Source organism: Crocuta crocuta, unplaced genomic scaffold, assembly GCF_008692635.1.
Source record: "Crocuta crocuta isolate KB4526 unplaced genomic scaffold, BGI_CrCroc_1.0 scaffold119, whole genome shotgun sequence".
Lineage (NCBI taxonomy): Eukaryota > Metazoa > Chordata > Mammalia > Carnivora > Hyaenidae > Crocuta > Crocuta crocuta.
The window spans coordinates 4,247,361-4,268,803 of NW_027551562.1; the positions used below are offsets into that span (position 1 = coordinate 4,247,361).

At 57.6% G+C, this 21,443-nt stretch overlaps 1 protein-coding gene across 3 annotated transcripts in view; it reads right to left on the reverse strand.

The window, feature by feature from the left end:
• The window catches only part of ZFAT (zinc finger and AT-hook domain containing), a 171,631-nt gene that overhangs the window by 119,058 nt on the left and 31,130 nt on the right, over positions 1–21,443 (reverse strand). For all 3 annotated transcript variants that reach the window (XM_077749961.1, XM_077749963.1, XM_077749962.1), the window contains one exon: positions 705–893. In XM_077749961.1, the coding sequence (XP_077606087.1) occupies positions 705–893 (189 nt within the window). The remainder of the gene's footprint in view (positions 1–704; positions 894–21,443) is intronic.

The following is a 21,443-nucleotide window of genomic DNA, read 5'->3' on the forward strand; positions in this document are numbered from 1 at the left end:
GAAGCAGGCTGGCGCAGTTGAAGTGACTTTCCAGAGGGTTCCTCTCGCCCAGTGTTTTTATGTGCCTTATTTCCTCTGATCATTACACTCTACACTGAAGTATAAAGAGGCACTTTGCCGGCATTTTCACTTTAAATAAAGAGTTACTGTTTATTTGGGAAAAAAATGCTTAAATAGCTATAGCTGCCCTTAAAATCCTACACTTGATTTTTAAATACATTTGAAAACGATCCTCCCAAATGGATAGTGAAAAAACCACTATTCTACTTTGGAACCTACTATCCTACCACACTGCTTTTTGTCTAAAGTCTCCCTTCCTGAAAGGGGCCTTTTTTAAAAAGAGGTAGTATAATATCTCCACAGGGTATTTGATGTGGAAGGAAATGGAGATGGAAATCTCCAGTGTCATAAAATATCTGAAGGGGCCGCTAAAGATGCAGGACGAAGTTGCGCGGAGGGAATGGGAGAGCAGGGGATCCGGGCAGCAGGCTGCGGGCGTCTGGTCTCAGCAGGTCTGTCTCCCACAAGGGACACACTGCTCCGCGTGGTGAGCAGGGACACACCCGGGACAGGGCTGGGCCAGGGGAGCGAGGAAAGAAACGAGCTCCTCTGACCGTGCTGGAGCCCCAGGGTCCACGTGGTCAGGCTGCCTGGCACAGATTCGCCCACACATTCTTCTGTGGCCCCTTCCCACTGCTGCCCACCTGGAATAGCTTCGTGTGCTGTTAAAACCACACTGATGATGGGTTTCTTCGCTCCGGAAACCTGCCCGGCCTCCTTTCCCGAGGAGATCTTCTGGACTTTCTCTGTCCTTTGTGTCCGCGGCCTCCTTGGGGTCTTTTCTCGATCATCTTCCTTATACTTTCTTTCCAGTTCAAGGTCAGATTCATCACCTGAAGGTCAAATAATACTAAGATGTATAAAATATCCTTTTATACCTGTGATAGAATTGGAGAGCGCCCATAACTTTTTTATGCAACCATAAAAGAAATATGTGTGTGATATATCCACATGGATCCTCACTGCTACGCAGGCCTCTCTGTCACTTCAGGCATCATCCTTGTTTCTCCAGTCTCTCATCTAATGCGGTAAATACGGCACTCCTGCCATAAGCCACCATCGAGGCACCGGGGGTATGGTGTTGATAAAGCAGGCATGACCCCTCCCCTTGTTTTCACGAGCTTACCTGGCTTCAGAGTCATTAAGGAAGATACGGTCTCAAGATTTACACCTAGGAGGAAATCACCCAAGCTACAATTACAAGGTGCCTTCTGCGGGGGACATCAAGACCGGTAAGGCACAGAGCAGACCCTGCCCTTAAATGCCCTGCAATCTGAGAGAGACGGGGCAGGGGTGAGGGGGCGCGAAAAGGTGCAGACAAGGGCAGTCAGCTGCGCACCACGTGAAATGAGAAGGGAGGGTAGAATCCTCTCGAGAAGTCAGAAAAGGCCTTCTGGGGAGGCGATCCTTCCATGAACTGTGAACACAGCGTCTGTGAAGCGATGGTGTGGGCGTCGAAACAAATGGCGACACCTCACTGCAAGAAAAGATAGCAAAGACAGGGAGGAAACCATCAGCTTAGCGTGCTGTGTGGCTACAACTTCATGGAGAAGCAGGGAGGTGGAAATAAACCAGTGGAGGGAGGGAAAGCTAGGATTCCAGAGGGGCCCGAAGGCCCCCAAGAGGTCTGGGCCCTCCTTCCGTGAGAGCAGGGCGGGAAATGCCAGCGACCCCGGACGCCAGTCTAGCGGTGACGGAGAGAAGCCGCCAAGCAGGACACGGGTGACAGAGCACAGGCCCAGCTCCAGCCAGGGCCGCCCTGTCAGGTCTTAGGACAAAGTCATCAAATTTTGGGACTGTCCAAAGGGAGACCGGAAATTCTGATTTTTTACCTGAAATTTTCAGATGTTTCAAGGTCGGCCCTAATCTAAAAATTCTTAAAACGATGAATGGGAAAGTCAAGCGAAACATGTCCGCGGCCACGTTTGACCCACAGCACCCCCCTGCCGCCGAGGAAGGCAACAAGGAGCCACATTTTATGTGGGAGAAGGGCTTACCCGTGTCTGTGCTTTGAACATCTGCCACCACTGGAGAGGATGAAGCGGGTGGGTTCAAAAAACACATAAACCCACTGAAGAATACAGATGTCAGCCACAGAAGGAAGGCGGCTAACATCGCACGGCTACACTTGGCAGTAGCCTGAGGGGGAAGAAAGACTTCAGCACCAAAGTGAGGAATAAAATAGGGGGCGCATCTCTTGGATGCATGCTGTTCTGGATTCCAGAGTACAGGGAAGTACAGGGAAGTACAGGGAAGGAAGGGGAAAGGAGTTTTTGGTCGTAGAATCACACACAGACCTGAACTAACCTGCCAGAGAATCCCTTCTTGGGAACATCATGACAAGTGGAAGGGACAGAGCCCTTCAGCAAAGATGTGGCGGGGGGGGGGGCTGTCTGTGCAGGGCTGCAGACAGACACACAGGTGGACGGACAGTAGGGGCTCGGAAAGCAGCGGCATGGGGTGGGTGGTGGGGGTGTCACGCAGGTGGGATGGGAATTAGGCAGCGATAAGGTAGAAGCTGGAGAAAATGGGAGAGACCGAAGGGGGAGACGGCCTGAGACAGCTCAGTACGACCATGCTTCCCACGATGCAGGTCAGCCAACAGCCAGACCCGCACATAAATGTGCCAGCCAACGGGCCAAGACAAAACAGGGAGACACAAATTCTTCGGGAAGCCTGCTGGGGGGAGGAAGGTGCTCCCAAGATGAGGCCAGGAAAGAACGTGCCTAATGGGACAGACTGATCAACACAAACACTAATGTTTGTCCCCATAATCCAAGTACTTGGACCATGTTTAGACCTGGAGGAAACAGTCATAGGGAATTTAATGGACTGGAGCGGGTCCTCAGTCACATAACTAGTGTTAGTACTAAACATGTTAACACTGAATTAAAAAGAAAAACCAGCAGATGAGATCGTGAATCACGCAGACTGCACATTACTCTCCAAGGCTGAAGCGGGGAAGGCAAGGACCATCATGTAGGTCCATCTCTTGAAGAGCATGACGACCCCTGTGGTGCTAAAGTAACGGCAAACTGAGTGACCTGCAAAGTCACTGCCAGGGCTTACATCCTGTGACATCTGATCTGCATCAGGCCTGACGGGAATTTTTTTAGATCATTTTTTAGTGGCTGTGTTACAAACATTTCAAAAAGCCTAAAGTTGCCTGACACAGAGTTCTTTATGGGGCCTGCACACCGGGTGACATGCGTGCATGAGCCACAGTAGAATATATTGGATGCTATGAAGAAGCAGGAACTTATCAAGGGACAGTTTGCATTTAAGATGACGCTTCACTTTATGAAAGAACTCACCAAGGGACAGAATTCAATACGCGGGCGACGCAGCAGGGCAGATGTGTTCACATACAATGGCGGCGCCCTGAGAATCTGAGCCTGCTGCAAGCTGAACCCGGGTTAACGGCATGAATCAACTAAAAAAACCAGAAGTGGGCGCACAGGGTTGGCCTGCATGATCAGAAGGGAGCTCCTGGCTGTGCCCTGGATAAACTAGAACTTGACTCTGCTGTGGGCATCAAATGTTAGAACGCACCGCAGAGCTGAGCAGTACGTGGATGGCGGATGGAACACATAAGAATTCGGAAGAGCCTGCGTTAGCCCGGGGGTGGGAGGGGAGAGGGTGAGAATCTCACCTCCCCCATCAGTGCCCTTGCTCCGGCCACCAGACCCATCCCTGGTGCCCAGGGCAGAGCCCCTCCCGCTGCGCAGCCACCAGGCCACTGGGGCTACAGGACCGCAGGGGGCCGAAGGGGGTCTGGGGGGAAGCTGCCAGGGGGCTTCTGGGAGCAGCTTTCTTCCCTAAGAAGAAAGAAACGCCCCTCTTCTTAGCCAGGCACTGCCACGTGCACCGCCTGGAACGGAGGCAAACACCCAGGAACTACAAGAGAGCGAGCGAAAGACGGCGCAAGGCCTTGAGGGTCTCAGAAGGAAACACGGCCCCTGGGACCCTGATGGCGGCCGAGCCCACCCTGGAACCACTGGCCCCCAACACCTCAGCGAACCCAAATGAGCATCCATCCTCATCCTCAAACACCTTCGGCTGGTGCCTCTGCTAAAAGTCATCGTGACTGACAGGCCTGCAAACCATCTCCTTCCTGATCCTAGAGTGAATTGCCCCAAAATTCGAATCTGTCCCTGTCACTGTCCCCTTTCAAGCTTCCCTCCCTGTCTGCACTAGGAGAAAGTGAGAGACAAAGCACTCAGGGATTTGCCATAAATCCTCTCTCCCACGACCCCTGAACCCTCAAGGCCATGACTCTCAAATACACATCCATGAGTACTTACTTCTCACCCCTTGGGGCTCCAACAATTCTGGGGGACAAGTTGACCAAATACGCCTCTAGACCTTGAACACAGGTAACACGCAACACCCTCAACTCCACACCCCCGCTTGTCCAAATGACAAACTAAAAGGCACACAAATTTACACACACGTGCACACACACAGCCCACATACCACCACAGCCATGGCGGGACTTCCCATACTGCTTTGCAATTTTCTATTCAGACGCCTCACTGTGCTGTGACCCTCTGTCTCCTTATTTGACAAACCTAACAAAGGTCTATGGCAGAGGAAGAGCCTGCCCCAGGTGACAACGAAGACCCGCACTACTGGGCTCCAAACAGCCAAGCTAGAACCAGTGGGTACAAGTCAGCAACAGGTGTCAGCAGAAGACAGAAAGTCCCAGCAGTCAGGGCCATCCAACAAGGAAAGGGTGGTTTGTGGTGATGCATTTCTGATGACAATTTTCAAGGAAGCTTCAGCTACCATTTGTCACGCTGTGGGGAAGAGTCTGCACCACCCGGGAACTCAGATGAGGCCACCTTCGCACCTCTGAATTCTAAGCCCCTCACAGGGAGATGGAGCCTCGATCTGAGGAGCTTGGCTGTGGAAAGGAGGCAGCAGGGAGGAAACAGGACGGAGGAACGAGCAATACAGGGCAGCAAAAGAAAACTCTGAGGAAGACAGTGGGCGATGGGACACTGCGCACCTTCCTCCCCCTGGGACGGACACCAGAGACCAGTATGTGCTTTTGCGGGTCCTGGTTCCCTTAGTGTAATGCCAGTGGGGCTCTCACTGTGCCCCTTGGCCCACACCCGACTCAGGGAGTCCTCCAGCACCCCGCCTCTGCTGTTCAGGGTGTCCTCCAGCAGCCCCCCTCTGCTGCTCAGGGTGTCCTCCAGCGCCCCGCCTCTGCTGCTCAGGGGGTCCTCCAGCGCCCCGCCTCTGCTGCTCAGGGGGTCCTCCAGCGCCCCGCCTCTGCTGCTCAGGGGGTCCTCCAGCGCCCCGCCTCTGCTGCTCAGGGGGTCCTCCAGCGCCCCGCCTCTGCTGCTCAGGGGGTCCTCCAGCGCCCCGCCTCTGCTGCTCAGGGGGTCCTCCAGCGCCCCGCCTCTGCTGCTCAGGGGGTCCTCCAGCGCCCCGCCTCTGCTGCTCAGGGGGTCCTCCAGCGCCCCGCCTCTGCTGCTCAGGGGGTCCTCCAGCGCCCCGCCTCTGCTGCTCAGGGGGTCCTCCAGCGCCCCGCCTCTGCTGCTCAGGGGGTCCTCCAGCGCCCCGCCTCTGCTGCTCAGGGGGTCCTCCAGCGCCCCGCCTCTGCTGCTCAGGGGGTCCTCCAGCGCCCCGCCTCTGCTGCTCAGGGGGTCCTCCAGCGCCCCGCCTCTGCTGCTCAGGGGGTCCTCCAGCGCCCCGCCTCTGCTGCTCAGGGGGTCCTCCAGCGCCCCGCCTCTGCTGCTCAGGGGGTCCTCCAGCGCCCCGCCTCTGCTGCTCAGGGGGTCCTCCAGCGCCCCGCCTCTGCTGCTCAGGGGGTCCTCCAGCGCCCCGCCTCTGCTGCTCAGGGGGTCCTCCAGCGCCCCGCCTCTGCTGCTCAGGGGGTCCTCCAGCGCCCCGCCTCTGCTGCTCAGGGGGTCCTCCAGCGCCCCGCCTCTGCTGCTCAGGGGGTCCTCCAGCGCCCCGCCTCTGCTGCTCAGGGGGTCCTCCAGCGCCCCGCCTCTGCTGCTCAGGGGGTCCTCCAGCGCCCCGCCTCTGCTGCTCAGGGGGTCCTCCAGCGCCCCGCCTCTGCTGCTCAGGGGGTCCTCCAGCGCCCCGCCTCTGCTGCTCAGGGGGTCCTCCAGCGCCCCGCCTCTGCTGCTCAGGGGGTCCTCCAGCGCCCCGCCTCTGCTGCTCAGGGGGTCCTCCAGCGCCCCGCCTCTGCTGCTCAGGGGGTCCTCCAGCGCCCCGCCTCTGCTGCTCAGGGGGTCCTCCAGCGCCCCGCCTCTGCTGCTCAGGGGGTCCTCCAGCGCCCCGCCTCTGCTGCTCAGGGGGTCCTCCAGCGCCCCGCCTCTGCTGCTCAGGGGGTCCTCCAGCGCCCCGCCTCTGCTGCTCAGGGGGTCCTCCAGCGCCCCGCCTCTGCTGCTCAGGGGGTCCTCCAGCGCCCCGCCTCTGCTGCTCAGGGGGTCCTCCAGCGCCCCGCCTCTGCTGCTCAGGGGGTCCTCCAGCGCCCCGCCTCTGCTGCTCAGGGGGTCCTCCAGCGCCCCGCCTCTGCTGCTCAGGGGGTCCTCCAGCGCCCCGCCTCTGCTGCTCAGGGGGTCCTCCAGCGCCCCGCCTCTGCTGCTCAGGGGGTCCTCCAGCGCCCCGCCTCTGCTGCTCAGGGGGTCCTCCAGCGCCCCGCCTCTGCTGCTCAGGGGGTCCTCCAGCGCCCCGCCTCTGCTGCTCAGGGGGTCCTCCAGCGCCCCGCCTCTGCTGCTCAGGGGGTCCTCCAGCGCCCCGCCTCTGCTGCTCAGGGGGTCCTCCAGCGCCCCGCCTCTGCTGCTCAGGGGGTCCTCCAGCGCCCCGCCTCTGCTGCTCAGGGGGTCCTCCAGCGCCCCGCCTCTGCTGCTCAGGGGGTCCTCCAGCGCCCCGCCTCTGCTGCTCAGGGGGTCCTCCAGCGCCCCGCCTCTGCTGCTCAGGGGGTCCTCCAGCGCCCCGCCTCTGCTGCTCAGGGGGTCCTCCAGCGCCCCGCCTCTGCTGCTCAGGGGGTCCTCCAGCGCCCCGCCTCTGCTGCTCAGGGGGTCCTCCAGCGCCCCGCCTCTGCTGCTCAGGGGGTCCTCCAGCGCCCCGCCTCTGCTGCTCAGGGGGTCCTCCAGCGCCCCGCCTCTGCTGCTCAGGGGGTCCTCCAGCGCCCCGCCTCTGCTGCTCAGGGGGTCCTCCAGCGCCCCGCCTCTGCTGCTCAGGGTGTCCTTTGGCATCCTAGCTGAGCCCCTGCAGCCCGGAAGTGAAGACGGTTCAATATGGTGGAAGGCAATCCTCAACCAATGAGGGATGGGAGCCAGCACCTGACCACTCTGGGCCCCTGACTTGGGTGGGCAATTCTGGGAGCCATTCTGAAGCTTCAAGATTCTGGAAGACCCGAGCCTCCGCCGACTAGAGCAGTGAGCCCAACAAGACACCCTTGGCTCTCTTCCCTCCCCACCTCCCCTCCTCACCCCCTCGCTTCTGCTTCCAGGGATCACCACCCCATACACTGTCTACAGCCAAGGCTGCATTTGGGGGAAAAGATGCTAAGACACTCCCCATTGAAGTCTTCCCCAAATGCACATGCTTCACCAATTCTCTACGGCTCATGCAACGTGAACCCACAGCGCATTTAGCTACATTCCATTCTCAAGAGCTTCCAAAGACTCTTGTGCCACTATTCGGGCACCACAGGTGAGCACTGTCCTCAGCAGCCTTGGAAACGATTTTTGGGGAGGACGCGACATGATCCCTGGGGCACCGGAGCGCTATGGAAAGGAGGAGCCTACCACAGAAGCAGCAGTGTGTGCCTTCAGGGAGGAGCGAAAATTCCAGGTAAAACACCAGGCCTGAGCGGGGCGAGCCGAGAGGCCGAATAAAGACTGGCACACGCAGGCCACAACCCTGGACGCCACCCAGGGACGCTGGGCTACAAACACAGATGTCCACAGGGAGAAGTCCCGGGTTGCCCGTGGTGGCCCTGGGAGCCAGGCGCCTTGCGGCCCCCGCCCAGCTCTATCCCGGCCGCCTGTGTTCCGTTCCCGGCCGCAGCTCTGGCACACAGTAGGTGCTCCCCTCTTGCCTGTGGAAAGTAAAGAGAATGAGGGAAAAGGAGAAGAACATCTGAGTAAGAGCCCTACTGGTCCTTTGGTGCTCGCCCCCATTTGGACACTTGACCTCCTCGCTTGTTCATGAATTTCGCTGCATCGTGACCGGACCCATCTCTGTACTCCGGTCTTTTCTCTACTGACACGCCTCGTGGGCTCAGGCCGGAGGGCATGCCGGTGCGCGCTGTCCCCAGCGGTATTTCCACCCACCTGCAGCGCAGCCTCCTACCCGCCGTCCTTAGGTACAGCACTCGCCTGCGCCCGCGGAGTTCCTGCCTTGATTTTTATTTCTTAAATGTCTGCTTATTTATTTTGGGAGAGAGAGAGAGAGAGCGTGCGAGCATGAGTGAGGGGGAGGGGCAGAGAGAGAGAGAGAATCCCCAGCAAGCTTCATGCTCAGTGTAGAACCCAATGTGGGGCTTGATCCCACAACCATGAGATCATGACCTGAGCCAAAATCAGGAGTCGGACACTTAACCAGCTGAGCCACCCAGGCGCTCCTAAGTTCACTTCGTCCCAGTGAGTGCCTACATTCGCCCTGGTTTCTTTTTCCTTCCAAAATCCTACAGCTCCATGACGGCTGTCGGCACGCACCCTGCACACGGCTGCTGGGGGACACGGGCTGACTCCACTCAGACACTTACAGCGGGACTCTGGAAACTGATCTTTCTCCATAAAATCCCTCAGAAAAAATAAAATGACGATGTGGACCACGAAGGCTCACAGTGAGGCTGAGACGACACGGCTCACATGCAAGTCCCGGCACACCTAATACGCGCCTCATGCGCACCGTCTCCGCCGTCTCCTGGGAATGCCTGCACCGCTGCCCTGACGACTCTTCACACCACACTTCAGACCACTCCCGTCCCCTGCCCTCACAGGTGACCCCGACGGGCCCTGTCTCCGCCCAGGGCCGCTACAACCACCACCACAGACCTCAGAGGATGGGAATCCAGGACCCAGGACCAGCTTCCTGGTCCCTAGCGCCTTCTCACCATGTCCTCACATGGAGGAAGGGGGGGGGGCTCTCTGGGACCTCTCTGCTGAGGGCACTAACTCCATTCACGAGGGCTCTGCCCTCAAAACCCAATCTTCTCCCAAACGCCCCGCTTTCCAACACCATCACCTTTGGGAATTAGGATTCCAGCATACAGATCTCTGGGGGGAGGAAGGGGACAGGGACACAAACATTCAGACCCCAGCAGGCACGGGTAGAGGAAACAAAGTCGGCAGCCTGAGCCACCCGGGGACACAAGCTTCCCCACCTCTGCTCCTCGGCATCTGGGGGCTCACCCTTCCACATCTCCCCATCAGACAGATTCGGTCCCAAGCAGGAGCTCAGCTCTCCGTGGAGAGCAATGTGAGGGAGCCCTCAACCGCACACCCTCCCCCTTTGCTCAGAGTGCTGGAATTCCTCCCATAATATCTTGGTTTGGGTGTAGCTTTGTTTTGAAGATTTTTAACGCCCCTGCCGTGCAAATTAAACAAGTATATAATGTAACATGCTCCACCCGCATTAGCAGCAAACACAATTTAAAAGTCTTGGGCAATGATGGCAGCATGCTAACAACAGCAAGAGCAAGAAGTCTGGGGGCCGGTGGAGACTGTGACCCTGAAGACCCAGGGGCAAATGGGTGCGAGGCAGTCACTTCATACAACCCCTGTCGTCAGCTGGTCACTACACAGCCAGCACAGAGGGGAGTAGGCCACGCCGCCAACCACTTTGGGGCAGAGATCCGACTGCGTAACACACAGCATCACGGCGACCTGCTCGGAAACAAGCGGCCCCTGCCCGACCTGCCGTGGACACACGTAAGAGCTCTCTGAGCTTGGATTTATTAAACTGCCTTGAAAAAAACGAGATTGTAGACAGTCTCAACCGTGACTATGCTGAGCAAGTCCACTGCCGTGAGCCTTACAGGAAACACAAGGTGAAGGGTGGCATTTTGTGGACAGCCACCCTCCCAGCCAACCAGACTGGCCACTCAGCGCCTTGGGCAAAGGAGGAGACAGAAGAGGGGCAGAGCGTTAGGTGCGTCTGAGGGTCTCCTTGCTTCCTTCCCAGGCCACCTGGGAAGTCTTCCTCTATCCAGTGTCCTGCCCTGTTGTTTCTGGGTGTGACATGTAGCATTTGCTACAGCATGGGGGGGATCTGGTTCTAAGTCTCTGGCGGGCCCCATGGCCGACATCACCGGTCCTCTGGGAGTCGAGAGGGAAGAGAGTCCCATGACCTCGCGAGGAATCTCCCCTGAGAAGTCGCGGCTCTCAGCCACCCTCCCAGGACTGTCCGTCCCTTGGGCACAAGCACGGGGACACCGCCAGACCCAACGCCGCTGGGAGCCGAGGCGAGTTAAACCACCAGGCTCCGTGGACACGGTCACTTTCATTTTCAGGACTCCACCCCCGATCGTGGACTTGGGAGGGTCAGGCCAACCTTGGCCTGACTTCAAAGCCTGTCTCTTCAGTTTCTCTGCCTGCTTCCTAGTAACCCTCTCCTCACTCTGCTTAAGTATTCATGTCCAGCCCCGCTCTTCTGAAAACAGAATTTCTATGTCTAATAGCAAGTTCATCAATAATTTTCTACCACTTAATAAATTTCTTTGTAAGCTGACTTCTTCTCGTTCTCCTCCTCTTTCCAGATTTTCTCCGTGTCTGTGCTTCTTAAACAAAACATCATTTATGCACAAAGGAAATAAGCATTTCCTTGGAATTATCAAAGGACTGGAAAACGTATTTGTTCTTTACTATCCAACGTTTCATGCCACAGGTAATTATGGAGTGCCGTGTGCCATCCTTGGCGCTGGGGACACTGTGTGTACAGACACTGTGTGTCCCTGCCTCCTGGAGTTTACGGCTGGTGGGGGCATTCAATATGCTGGAGACCTGATGAATAGGTGTAGGACACAGTAAGCTAGAAGGCGATCAGGCACGTGGAAGGTGGGCAGTGCTCTAGTTCCGATCTAACTCACACCATTTCCTACCGATGAGGACAGACACCATGATGCGGCTCTTTGTTTCCTTGTCTCCCCACCCCTCCCCCGGGGTCTAAGTGCAGTGAAGCACGGCAGGATTGAGCTCATTTTGCAGGAAGCCTATCAAAGTGCCTGACACACTGTAGGGACTCGCTGAAGTGGGGAAAGAGCAGGGCCTCACGCTTCACAAAGCAGCAAAGTCGGCCATTTGTTGAAGAGAGAACAAGAGAAGGCCCCTCGGGTGCCTGGCCCCATGCCAGGCTCTGGGCAGCCGAGAAGGGCCAGGCCCGTTCCTGTCCGCAGAGGGCTCCGAGGCTCCCCCACCCGACAGAAGCGCAAACGCTGACCAGCGCCCCGGCCCTCGGCACGCTACACTGTCATCGCCTCCTTCGGTCCTCAGACCCTCATGAAGTTGCTGGGTTCCTCAGCCCGTTACAGACAAGGCTCCGTGAGGGGCAGAGGTGTCAGGACCAAGAGACCCCCCTCCCGCACTAGGAGGCCGACCCAACATCACGCCGGAGTCTGCCCGCGGCGGAGCGAGGCCTTCCCACCGCCCCGTCCCGCCTCTGACAGACCGCGCACCTGGACAGAAACCCGCCGCGGAGCTGGCCTCCGTGGCGGAGGCCAATGCTGCCCTCGGGTGGCCAAGAGGACACACGGGCCTGGCCCTCTCTCCGCGCTCTCCCTGCGGGAGGCGCTGGGCTTACAGGCGCTCACGCACCACGGCACCGAACCCCGCCCCTCAACGACCTCTCTGCCCCCAGCCCAGTTCCCTCGAACGGGGGCCTGGCCCCTCTGTGCGGACGGACGGCTGAGGGGGGAAGAACGCTGGCAAACGCTGGCATTTGCTCAGCGTGCCCTCGGTCGAGTCCCCGTGAGCAGCAAGAGGCCATGTGCCCCCGTCACGTCCCCCGCACCCCCCAAGCTGCCACACAAAGGCACACCACGCAGTCAGCCCCACAGCTGGAGACCCTGGCACAACAGACGGCCACTCGACCCCCCGCCCCGGGGCCAGGCATCCGAAATCCCATCCCGGCTTGCTGGGGGCGGGGGCGGGGGGCAGGCCCAGCTCCTCCGCTCTGCAGCAAGCCCCTTGCCAGCAAAAGCAAGTCTTGGTACGTGAAGAAGACTAGAGTTTGAGCGTTGCTCCCCCGGGTAACGGGCTGTCTGCCCTGCACTGGCACGGACGGAAGTCTCTGGCGGCAAACAAGGTGCTACCACGTGGCTCTTTGGAGATGGACAGAGACCCTCAGAAAACCCCAGCTGCCAGCAGGGCGCCCAGGCTGACACCGCTGGGTGATTCGGGATAATTTACTCACCCTTGTTTCAGAGAACGCCCAGCTTACCCCTGGGCCTGCAATGGGTGCCTGATGCGGAATGGCGGGAAAATCGATGACTCTTAATAAACAGCATCCAGTGTGGGGAAGACAGACACGGATTGGGGGCTGCGGGAAGGAAGTACCCGGGTCACACCCCAGGCTTCCTGGTGCTGGTTTTAAGGTGAACCATCTTCCAAAGGGCCTGCTTTGTGTACAGGTGTTCATTACACAACTCACTTTGAGGTAGTATTTTACCTTCAAATGGCACAAGATGTCTAAAATACCTTCACCGAGCTGTTTCAGAAAACACTCTTTATCTAACAGAAAACAGGATGTAATTTTGGTGAGATCGTTAGCTGAAATCTGCCTGAGGGGCGTGAAAGGCAGACTGCACTGGCTCCCATCAAATCCCAGCGGGTATTTCTGGCCGGCCCCCGGGGAGGCCAGCCAGGCCACCGGAGGAAAGATCAGCACTGACCCCATCGGCAGCACTGGGGCTAAGACGGAAGCATCTGACGGTGCTCTGCGCCCATCTGGTAGCTTCCCTCTGGCCAACCATCAGGAGAGGCTGAAAAACCACCCCAGTATTTAGATAAGATCCCTTGTCCTCTGCGTGGCACTTTACAGCGTGCAAAGCGCTTTCCTGAGCGTTAACGAGCACCTGTAACTTGACTACCGTATGCACTGCGTGCCCCTTTACCCCATCTTTTTATGTGTCGCTTTTTGCTCCAAGGCTCTAACGAACGTGCTCTTCCGGAACACGAGGTCCTTAGCTGAGGGGCCCCGTCCATCAATCTCACACCACACTACGTGAGCGTGACCCTCACTGCATCAGGAAGGTGCTTATCAAGTGAGGCATTTCAATATAAACAATCAACAAAGGGGCGTGATTTCTCTGGGTTCTGAAACGGGTGGGGTCCCCCTCGCCACCTCCCACTCCGGCAACCCCCGGCCACCCTGAGCCACCAGCACCTCTGAAGGGCCCTGAAAACAGCTTGAAAACTAGCAGATGAGGATGCATGGGGAGGGCGGTGCCAAGTACCGCTTCGACGATAGTCGCTGCCCGGAGAGGCCAGCGCGGAGGGCGGGGCGTGTGCGACCATCTGTCCCTCAGCTGGTGCAGCTGGGGGCTCTCTAAACTGACGGTCTGTGCGTGCAAAGCGAATCACTGTGCAAGCAAGGGTAAGGCTGTACGCACGGTGAAGCACACACGGCCGTCCCTCGGGCCACGTGTGCTGCCGCATGGCCGGTGCCCACGCACGCCCACCGCCAGGCTGGGCCGGGATGACCGCTCCTCGTGGTTTGTGCAATACAGGAGGCCGCAGCGGGGTGCGTGCCTCACCCGCCCCAGCCCGGCATGTTCTGTCGAGTCACCAACGTTCTGGGAACTGTAACTTCTAATTTCCTGACATCTGTGCCTTACAGCTCTTCAACCCCAGCACACAGGCATAATTCTTTATGTTTCACTTCCTTTTGAAAAGACGGTGTTTAAAAGAGTGATGGCACAGAGCAAGGTGGAATGTGAAACCTCATGTGGAGGCAGATGTTCCCAGAAGGATGTGCACACCCACCGTGTTCTTGCACACCCACAGAGTTTGTGCACACCCACGGTGCCGAGATCCCCACACACACACACCTCAGTGCCTGGTTCCCTCACACGTAGAAGGGTGCTCTGACTACAAACCTGAGGAGCTGCTGCTCAGGGAGCAGAGACCAAACACGAGTCCCATATTAAGGGTAATGAGTGAGGTGCCCAGGTGACTCAGTTGGTTTAGCCTCCGACTCTTGATCTGGCTCAAGTTATGACCTCATAGTTCATGAGATCTCAAGCTCTGTGCAGAGCCTGCTTGGGATTCTCTCTCTCTCTCCCCCCCCCCCTTTTTCTGTCCCTTCCCACATTCACTATCTCAAAAATAAACTTAAAAGAAAAGGGGGGGGGTAATGAGCAAAAATCCAATGTCCTCAGTGTTCTAGAAAGTTCCCATTTGCCCCTCCAGGCCCACCCTCTGTCCTTAACCCAGGAGGTCCACTGCCCTCTGGCTTCTCACTGGGTTTGACCAACGGAGGCAACAGCAGGAGATGGGGGCCCCTCCCCGCCACCGGCTTGTCTGAGGTGGCTTCCTCTACCACAGGCTGGCCCTTGGAGTTCAGGGCCCACTCTCCCCCACTGCCTCCGCACCTGGGGTGTTAACAGCACCCCACTACCGCTCTACCACAGTCTCCCCCAGGACCACACACCTTCATGGAAAATCCATTTATTTAGCCCTCAAGTTGCCAATTCAAGTGCGGCACCTGCTTCCTGGCCGTGACCCGCCAGCTCCCCGCAGAGATCCTTTCAGTCCCCTGAGATGGCTCCTCTTCCGGCCCCATCTCACCCTCAGGTCAGCATGAGCCACCGCCCCCAGACCCAAGAACAATGGCCTCTAGCCCAGCTTCATCTCATTTCACCCCACCCCCGCCTCACCTCACTTATCACTGCGACAACCAGGAACTTGTCCTCTCTCCCCCAAACCTGCCTCTCCCAGGGGGGTCTCAGATTAGCAGGGCCCATCCTCCACCCTAGCACCTGAGCCAAGACCAATGCCACCGCCCCCTCACGCCCTTGCCCCCTATTCTTCTCGCCCCGCCCAACCTCCACCCAGGCCCTGGGAATCACATCTCCTCCTGAGCTGTGGACTCTGTCCCCTTCTCTCCACTCCCACGGCCGCTGCTGAATTCAGATACTTTAGACCCTCATCGGAACCCCAATACGAGGCCATGTGGCCTTCAAACCTCTGCCTGGTCCCTCCCTGACTGCCAACCCGCTCTCCCGGGCCGCTTCCACCACAGCTCCTCTGAGCTCCCTCCAGACCCCGTGTGACCTCTGCGGGTGCTCCGCACGCGGACCTTCCAGTGCTGGTCTGGTTCTCTGCTGCACCACTGAACTCTGAGCAACTTTTCCGGCACGGACCTGTCTTCCAGCCACCACATGGCCGGCAACAACCACACGCCTGGTCCCCGGGCAGCAGTTGCCCAGCGGATCAATGAACGACCCACAGCAGGGCTGTAAAAATATCCCCATTCTTCTCAGCCCCTACCCACACACGCCACACCCACACGGACACACACTCACACACACCTAGAACTCTGAGGAGCTTCTCTGACCTTACAAAGAAAAGCTAAGCCCTTCTGACACGATCTCCTGCTGGCCATCCCTCGGCTCCCAGAGCCGTTCCTCTGGGAGGGTTCCTGTTCCCAACTCCGCACTTCACAGTAGGATCTGTGTCTGCGTTTGTGTCCCTCGGTTCCCCACAGGCCGTCACAGCGCCTGCTGTGTGCAATGACCCTCATACCCGGCAGGTTGACTTGGCAAAGGGCAGATGAGGAGTGAAGTGGATTTGCAGTCATACATTTGGAGAAATTAGCTCATGTGCACTCATGTATAATTAACACTGCGCTAATATTCCCGAGTACCTATTCTAAATTGCCCAAGAGCTAATTAAATCTCAGAACACCCCAGAGAGTAAAGTGTTATCAGCCACATTAATAAAAAGCTCCGAACAGTTGTCAGAAGAGCAGACTGATAAGGGATTATATTCTGGGACTCCGGCACCAATTCACTCCACACTCTGCTACGACAGCAGTTTAAGGAACTTATTAGCCCACGATAATTCCGTCGGGCCTGCGGAATAGGCGTCACTCCTGCTTCTGCTCTTCCCCTCGGGCTTCCTCACATTGCCGGCTGCCTTGCTCTGGAGGAAAGCCAGGCAAGCACCTGCTGCCAGCAGCGGCCCCGCAGAGGGACAGCCATGAGGAGAAGCCCATGAAGGGCACGAGACCCCGGTTCTCGCTACCTTAGGGCACCCGCAGCCTCGCGCCTGAAACACAGCAGAGGAAATGCCTATCTCAACTCCTCTCTGCGCACGTAAATGCCCAGTCATCCTCAGACGTGGAGCTCACGGCCCCCTCCTCGGGAAGCCCTCCAGGATGTATCCCCCGGACATGTGGTCCTGCCCTGCCCCCTCTGCACGTGCTTGGCCCCTCCCTCCACCATCTTTTGTGATCTATTCACTTCCCTGTCCTCTTCAGATGCTCAGCTGCTCAAAGGAAGAGACTCATCTTACTCAGCTCTGAGTCTGGCCTGGCACCCAACAACTGCGCAAGCCCAGGAACCAGGAGGAGAACAAGAGGGAAGAGCATCTGGCTGCGGCGGGGGTCTCCGCCCTCTGCTTTAGCCATAAGCACCAGGCCCAGCAGGAAGTCTGGCCGCCCATCCCAGTGCTTCTTAGCAAGCAGGGGGTTCCCGGGAGAGACCGGGCTCCTCTTCAAACGGGGGTCACAAGGCACAGCAGCTCCCTGTCTTGGGAAAAAGCCCACATGCCACGCCTCCATCACGCCCTCTCAAGTCCCTCCGCGCCAGGACGCAGCGGGCAGCCCACTGAACTTCAGACAGCAAGACGCAATGGGCTGTGCCCTTCGCCCTGACACAGGACAACCAGCCTCCTCAACGCAGTCAATGGCGGCCAACACGGCCCAGGTGGCCGCCAAGACGCTGAACAAGAAAGTCTTCCCGTGAAAGTCCCGGCCTAATGTCCTGCTTGGGTGGGATTTTGTTCATCCTCCCTGCCCCCACCCCCCGTAAGAAAAGGCCCAGAGTGCCCCTGGTTACCCAAGAGACACAGCAAGTCAGGAGGAGGGAGAGCAGGGTGCAGAGCGCCTGTCTCACACTCGGAGACTTAACTCCCACAGGACTGGAGGTCTGAACTCAGGTGACTCTGGACCGGAGCAGGGTGGCAAGTCAGGGGACCAGCATCCCAGAAGAGAGCTTGATCCACGTGACCAGAGCTTGAGCTCAGAAGTCTAAGCAATTCAGGTAATGACCAGCTGGCCTTGAACAACTCCCTCCATGTGGGACAGCCTCTTTCTCTTCATCGGCAGGGAGATGGCTGCCCTACCCTGGCGTCTGGCGAGAGGATCAGAACAGGTGCCCAGGGCCCTGGCAGCAGCTGGCACAGCTGGGCGCAGCCAGAGGAGGCATCTCGGTGGAGCCCAGCCGCGGGCCAGTCACGGCCCCATGAGCTGGTCTGGGATGCTACGGACCTGTGGAAGTCCTGGACTAGCTTGCCTCTGGAAATTCTGCGAGCACATAAACACACATCTGTACAACTTCGCAGCCTGACTCATACTCGTTTCTGGGGCCCAAGAGAGCTCCCCATGGGCTCCCGGCTATAGGTCCCATGCTTTCTTCCTCCCCTAAAGCACTCTGATCACATACCCAGTTCTCGCCCATCTGAACTTCATTTAAAGTATCAGAAGTTACCAGAGTAATGAAGGTCGCGCTCAGGCATTTTCACCAGGCAGCTGTTTACCAGGTGCCGGCCCTAAGGAGGGAGAGCTGGCTGGCTCAGGGGGTGAGGGGCTCCCTAAGGAGAAAATGGTGCCTGCACTAAAGGAGCCAGGGGACAAATAGGCACAAGCGCACAGGGCAGTGGCCCAGATGCTGCATCGAATCTCAGGGTGGCGGGAGACACCTCCTCACAGGGACAGGAAGGCCACAAGAGAATGCTCAACAGGAAAGCACCAGGTCACCTCTGCGATGGACACTGCTCTGTGAAGGGGCGGGGTCAGGGGGCCAGCGGGGAAGTGGAGCCACTGATCCAAAGGCTGTGGCTAACAGTTCCTGGGAGCTCCCACTGGCACGTGGCTCCAAAGGTCCAGAACAGACCTTGGATCAGGGTGGCAAGGGAACCCCAAACCCCACAGGGGCAGATGTGGGGTCTGTGCCTGCCCCCCCTTCTACCTGCACCCCCCACCTTCCCTCATGGCCAACTTCTCTCCAGGCTGTTTCTTGTTTTATGACCGTAAATGTAGATAATGCTTTATTTTGTTAATAATAACATACTAATGAGTAACTTAAACAGCACATTTCTCTGGTAAAGACAGACAGACAGACAAAGAGAAGGCTAGACCTGGGGCAGGGAGGAAGGTCAGCAAGGAGACTGGGGACCTCAGAGTGGCTCAGGGTGGCGGTCGGGGGGCACACAAAAGTCAGCAGGGCTCAGGCTCGATGACAGTGCAGTCTGGGGCGAGATCAGAGGGGGAATTCAGGGTGACTCAGGCTTCTAGTCCAGATGACTGGGAAGCACCAGCAAGTGAGAGGTATCTTTCACAGGCAACCATCAAATACAGGTGGAAAAAAATGAGAGATGTAAAAAACGGAGTCCAGAAATGACCATCAGCAGGTGCGGCTGGCCAGGCAGCCAGCAGCACGCTCCAGGGCCTCATCCACTCATCCAGGTCAGCTGGCCCACACCACACAGAAACACACACGGGAGTTAGAAGGACTAACTTTGAGTTTCCTACTCATCAGACACTTTGTAGTTCCAGTTCGTGCTCTAGAGGATTCGTGCATTTGTTGAGTGCTCTGTGTGTACCAGGCACTGTTCTTTTTATTTTTTTAATGTCTTATTTATTTCCGAGAGAGAGAGAGACAGCGTGAGCAGGGGAGGGGCAGAGAGAGAGGGAGACACAGAATCGGAAGCAGGCTCCAGGCTCTGAGCTGTCAGCACAGACCCTGATGCAGGGCTCGAACCCACGAACCCTAAAATCATGACTCGAGCCAAAGTCGGACGCTTAACCGACTGAGCCCCCCAGGCGCCCCCACCAGGCACTGTCCTAAGCACTGGAGACAGAGCAACAAAATGACTACCCACACAAAGCACACTGTAACATGGTCTTATTTATGCCATCTCCATAAAGAAGCAGAGTCTGGCTCCAGATTTTGCCGAAGAAAGGCCAGTTATGACTGGTTCTATGCCGTGCGCAGGGCACCAGGCCCTGGGGACAGCACGGGACCCTGTCTGTTGAGCTACCAGCACGTAGGGATACAAACACACACAACACTCCTAACACGAGGAGACACGCGTGAGCAGCCTGGGCGCTGGGAGGCAGAGGCCGAGGACAAGGACGGCACGCGGAGCCGGCCTGCGGCGGCGGCAGTGCGGCAGGAGCCGCAAGAAAGCACATCTGCCGGCCCCCCAACACAAGAGGGCTCTGGCGTCCGGGCGAAGCGAGGGGTGTGCATCGGCAGCGGGATGTGCAAGCGCCCAGGGGCCGGGGGCGAGTGTGGCTACTCAGAGGGCAGAGGAAGGGGGCCATTCCAGGCAATGGGAACAACGTACAAGAGACCAAGCGCACAGGGTACCGGGGCCGCTGGAGGTCCGTGACAGTCACAGACGACAACGTCAGGGGGAAATGGGGGGTGCGGGCAGCTGTCAGGTTGTACATAAGCAACCAGCAGGTTCATGAGGAGCTCAGACTGTCTGAACAGTGGCGGGCGAGCCGGCCCGTCCTCAGGGGACAGACGTGAGCGGCGTGACCTTGGCCCCGGCGGCAGGGAGAGCCAGAGCGCACGCACCCAGGGTGTGCCTAAAACAATCCACTGAAATCTGGGGAGGAAATGGGAGAATCCCTCTTTCCCTTTCTTACCGCATCTTTGTCAATTTTATGGTTTACATGTGTTTTACGATATCCATAAACACATTCTTACTTTAAGTGTGTATTTAAGTCAAAATGCCTGGGCTCCCATCCCAGGGCCACCAGTTACTACTGTGTAACCCTGGAGAGGGTGCTAGTCTCAGTTATCGAATCTGTGAAACAGGGACAAAAACAGTAACTACCTCCTGGGGTTTTTAATGAAGAGGAAACCAATCAATATTGCTAACACAGAACAGTGGTGAGCCTGCAGTAAGGATGCTGTAGATGGCTTTTCAATTTTAAAAACACAATTTACTGTAAAAAATGAATATTTATCAGGAACACATATACAAAGCATGTACACGTGGACACAGAATCATCACAAGAGTCTGTGCAAGCAATGATGGGGCCTGATCCACGCAAACGGCAGCTGGATGGAGAGAAGGACTGGAGAAATATTTCACAGGAAAAGTCAACTGACCGTGGTAAATGACCAATGTGAAAGGTGACATCTGGATGGTGGGGCCAGTCACCAAGTCAGAATATGGGGGACCATTTATACGGAGCTAGTCAGTGAGCTCAGCATCGAGCCTGCGGCACAGCTCAAGCTGCCTGTGGGTCCCCCAAACCAATCTCGAGCTCAGGAGGGGGTGTGGGCACGGAGGGCGTCTCCATGTTGCAGAGCCCAGCTGGGGGGTGAGTCCACGCAAGCAGATGGCAGCCCACGCAGCAGCTGCTAGTGACCGTCATCAAACATCTCCTGTTCCCCCCGACCCCGGGCCCCTTCTGGCCCCTTGATGTCAGTGGGGCCATGACACCAGTTCTGGCCAATGAAATGCACAGGCAGAAATGACGGGTGTCGCTCCAAAGCTGCCATGAAGACATCCAGGGTTCTCCTCTCCCCCTGCACAGTGACCAGCGGCGTGCAGTGGGGCGGCTGCTCTCTCCGTCCGGGACCCTGAGTGAGCAGAGCCGCTGAGGACCTGTAGCAGGTATGGAGTCCAATGGAGAACGCGAGCTTGCTTCTGTGAGGCCGCTGCAGTTTGGGAGAGGCCCGCTGGAAGGGTGTGACCTGGCCTCCAGGACCGACAGACTCAGGGACAGTGAGGGGCAGAGGCGTGATGAGACGAAAAACAGAAGCTCACCGAGCAGGTGGGCCAGGAGCAGCTGGAGAGGAGGAGGGGAGCTGGGAGCGCAAAGTGTCACCGGGCGGGACTAGTGACAGTCAGGGACACACACCCAGGCTTCCCAGCACACGGAAGGACATGACCTCCAGGTCGCCAGTCACCTGTGCACAGGTGAAACCTGGGTTTGCAGGCAGCAAAAGGAACCAGCCATTACCATTACGCAGATTTCCACGGAGAGAAATGTTCTTTTCCAGAGACTGACGCTGACCCCCACCCCCTTGCCACCTGCAAATTTTCAAACAGAACTCACCCAAACCCGTTTTGAATCAGAGCAGCCTTTACCAAGTCAGCCGTTTTGCGAACACAGATTCAGTGGAAGGCACTTGAAGTATTGTTGTAAAAAATCTCCAAGAAGAG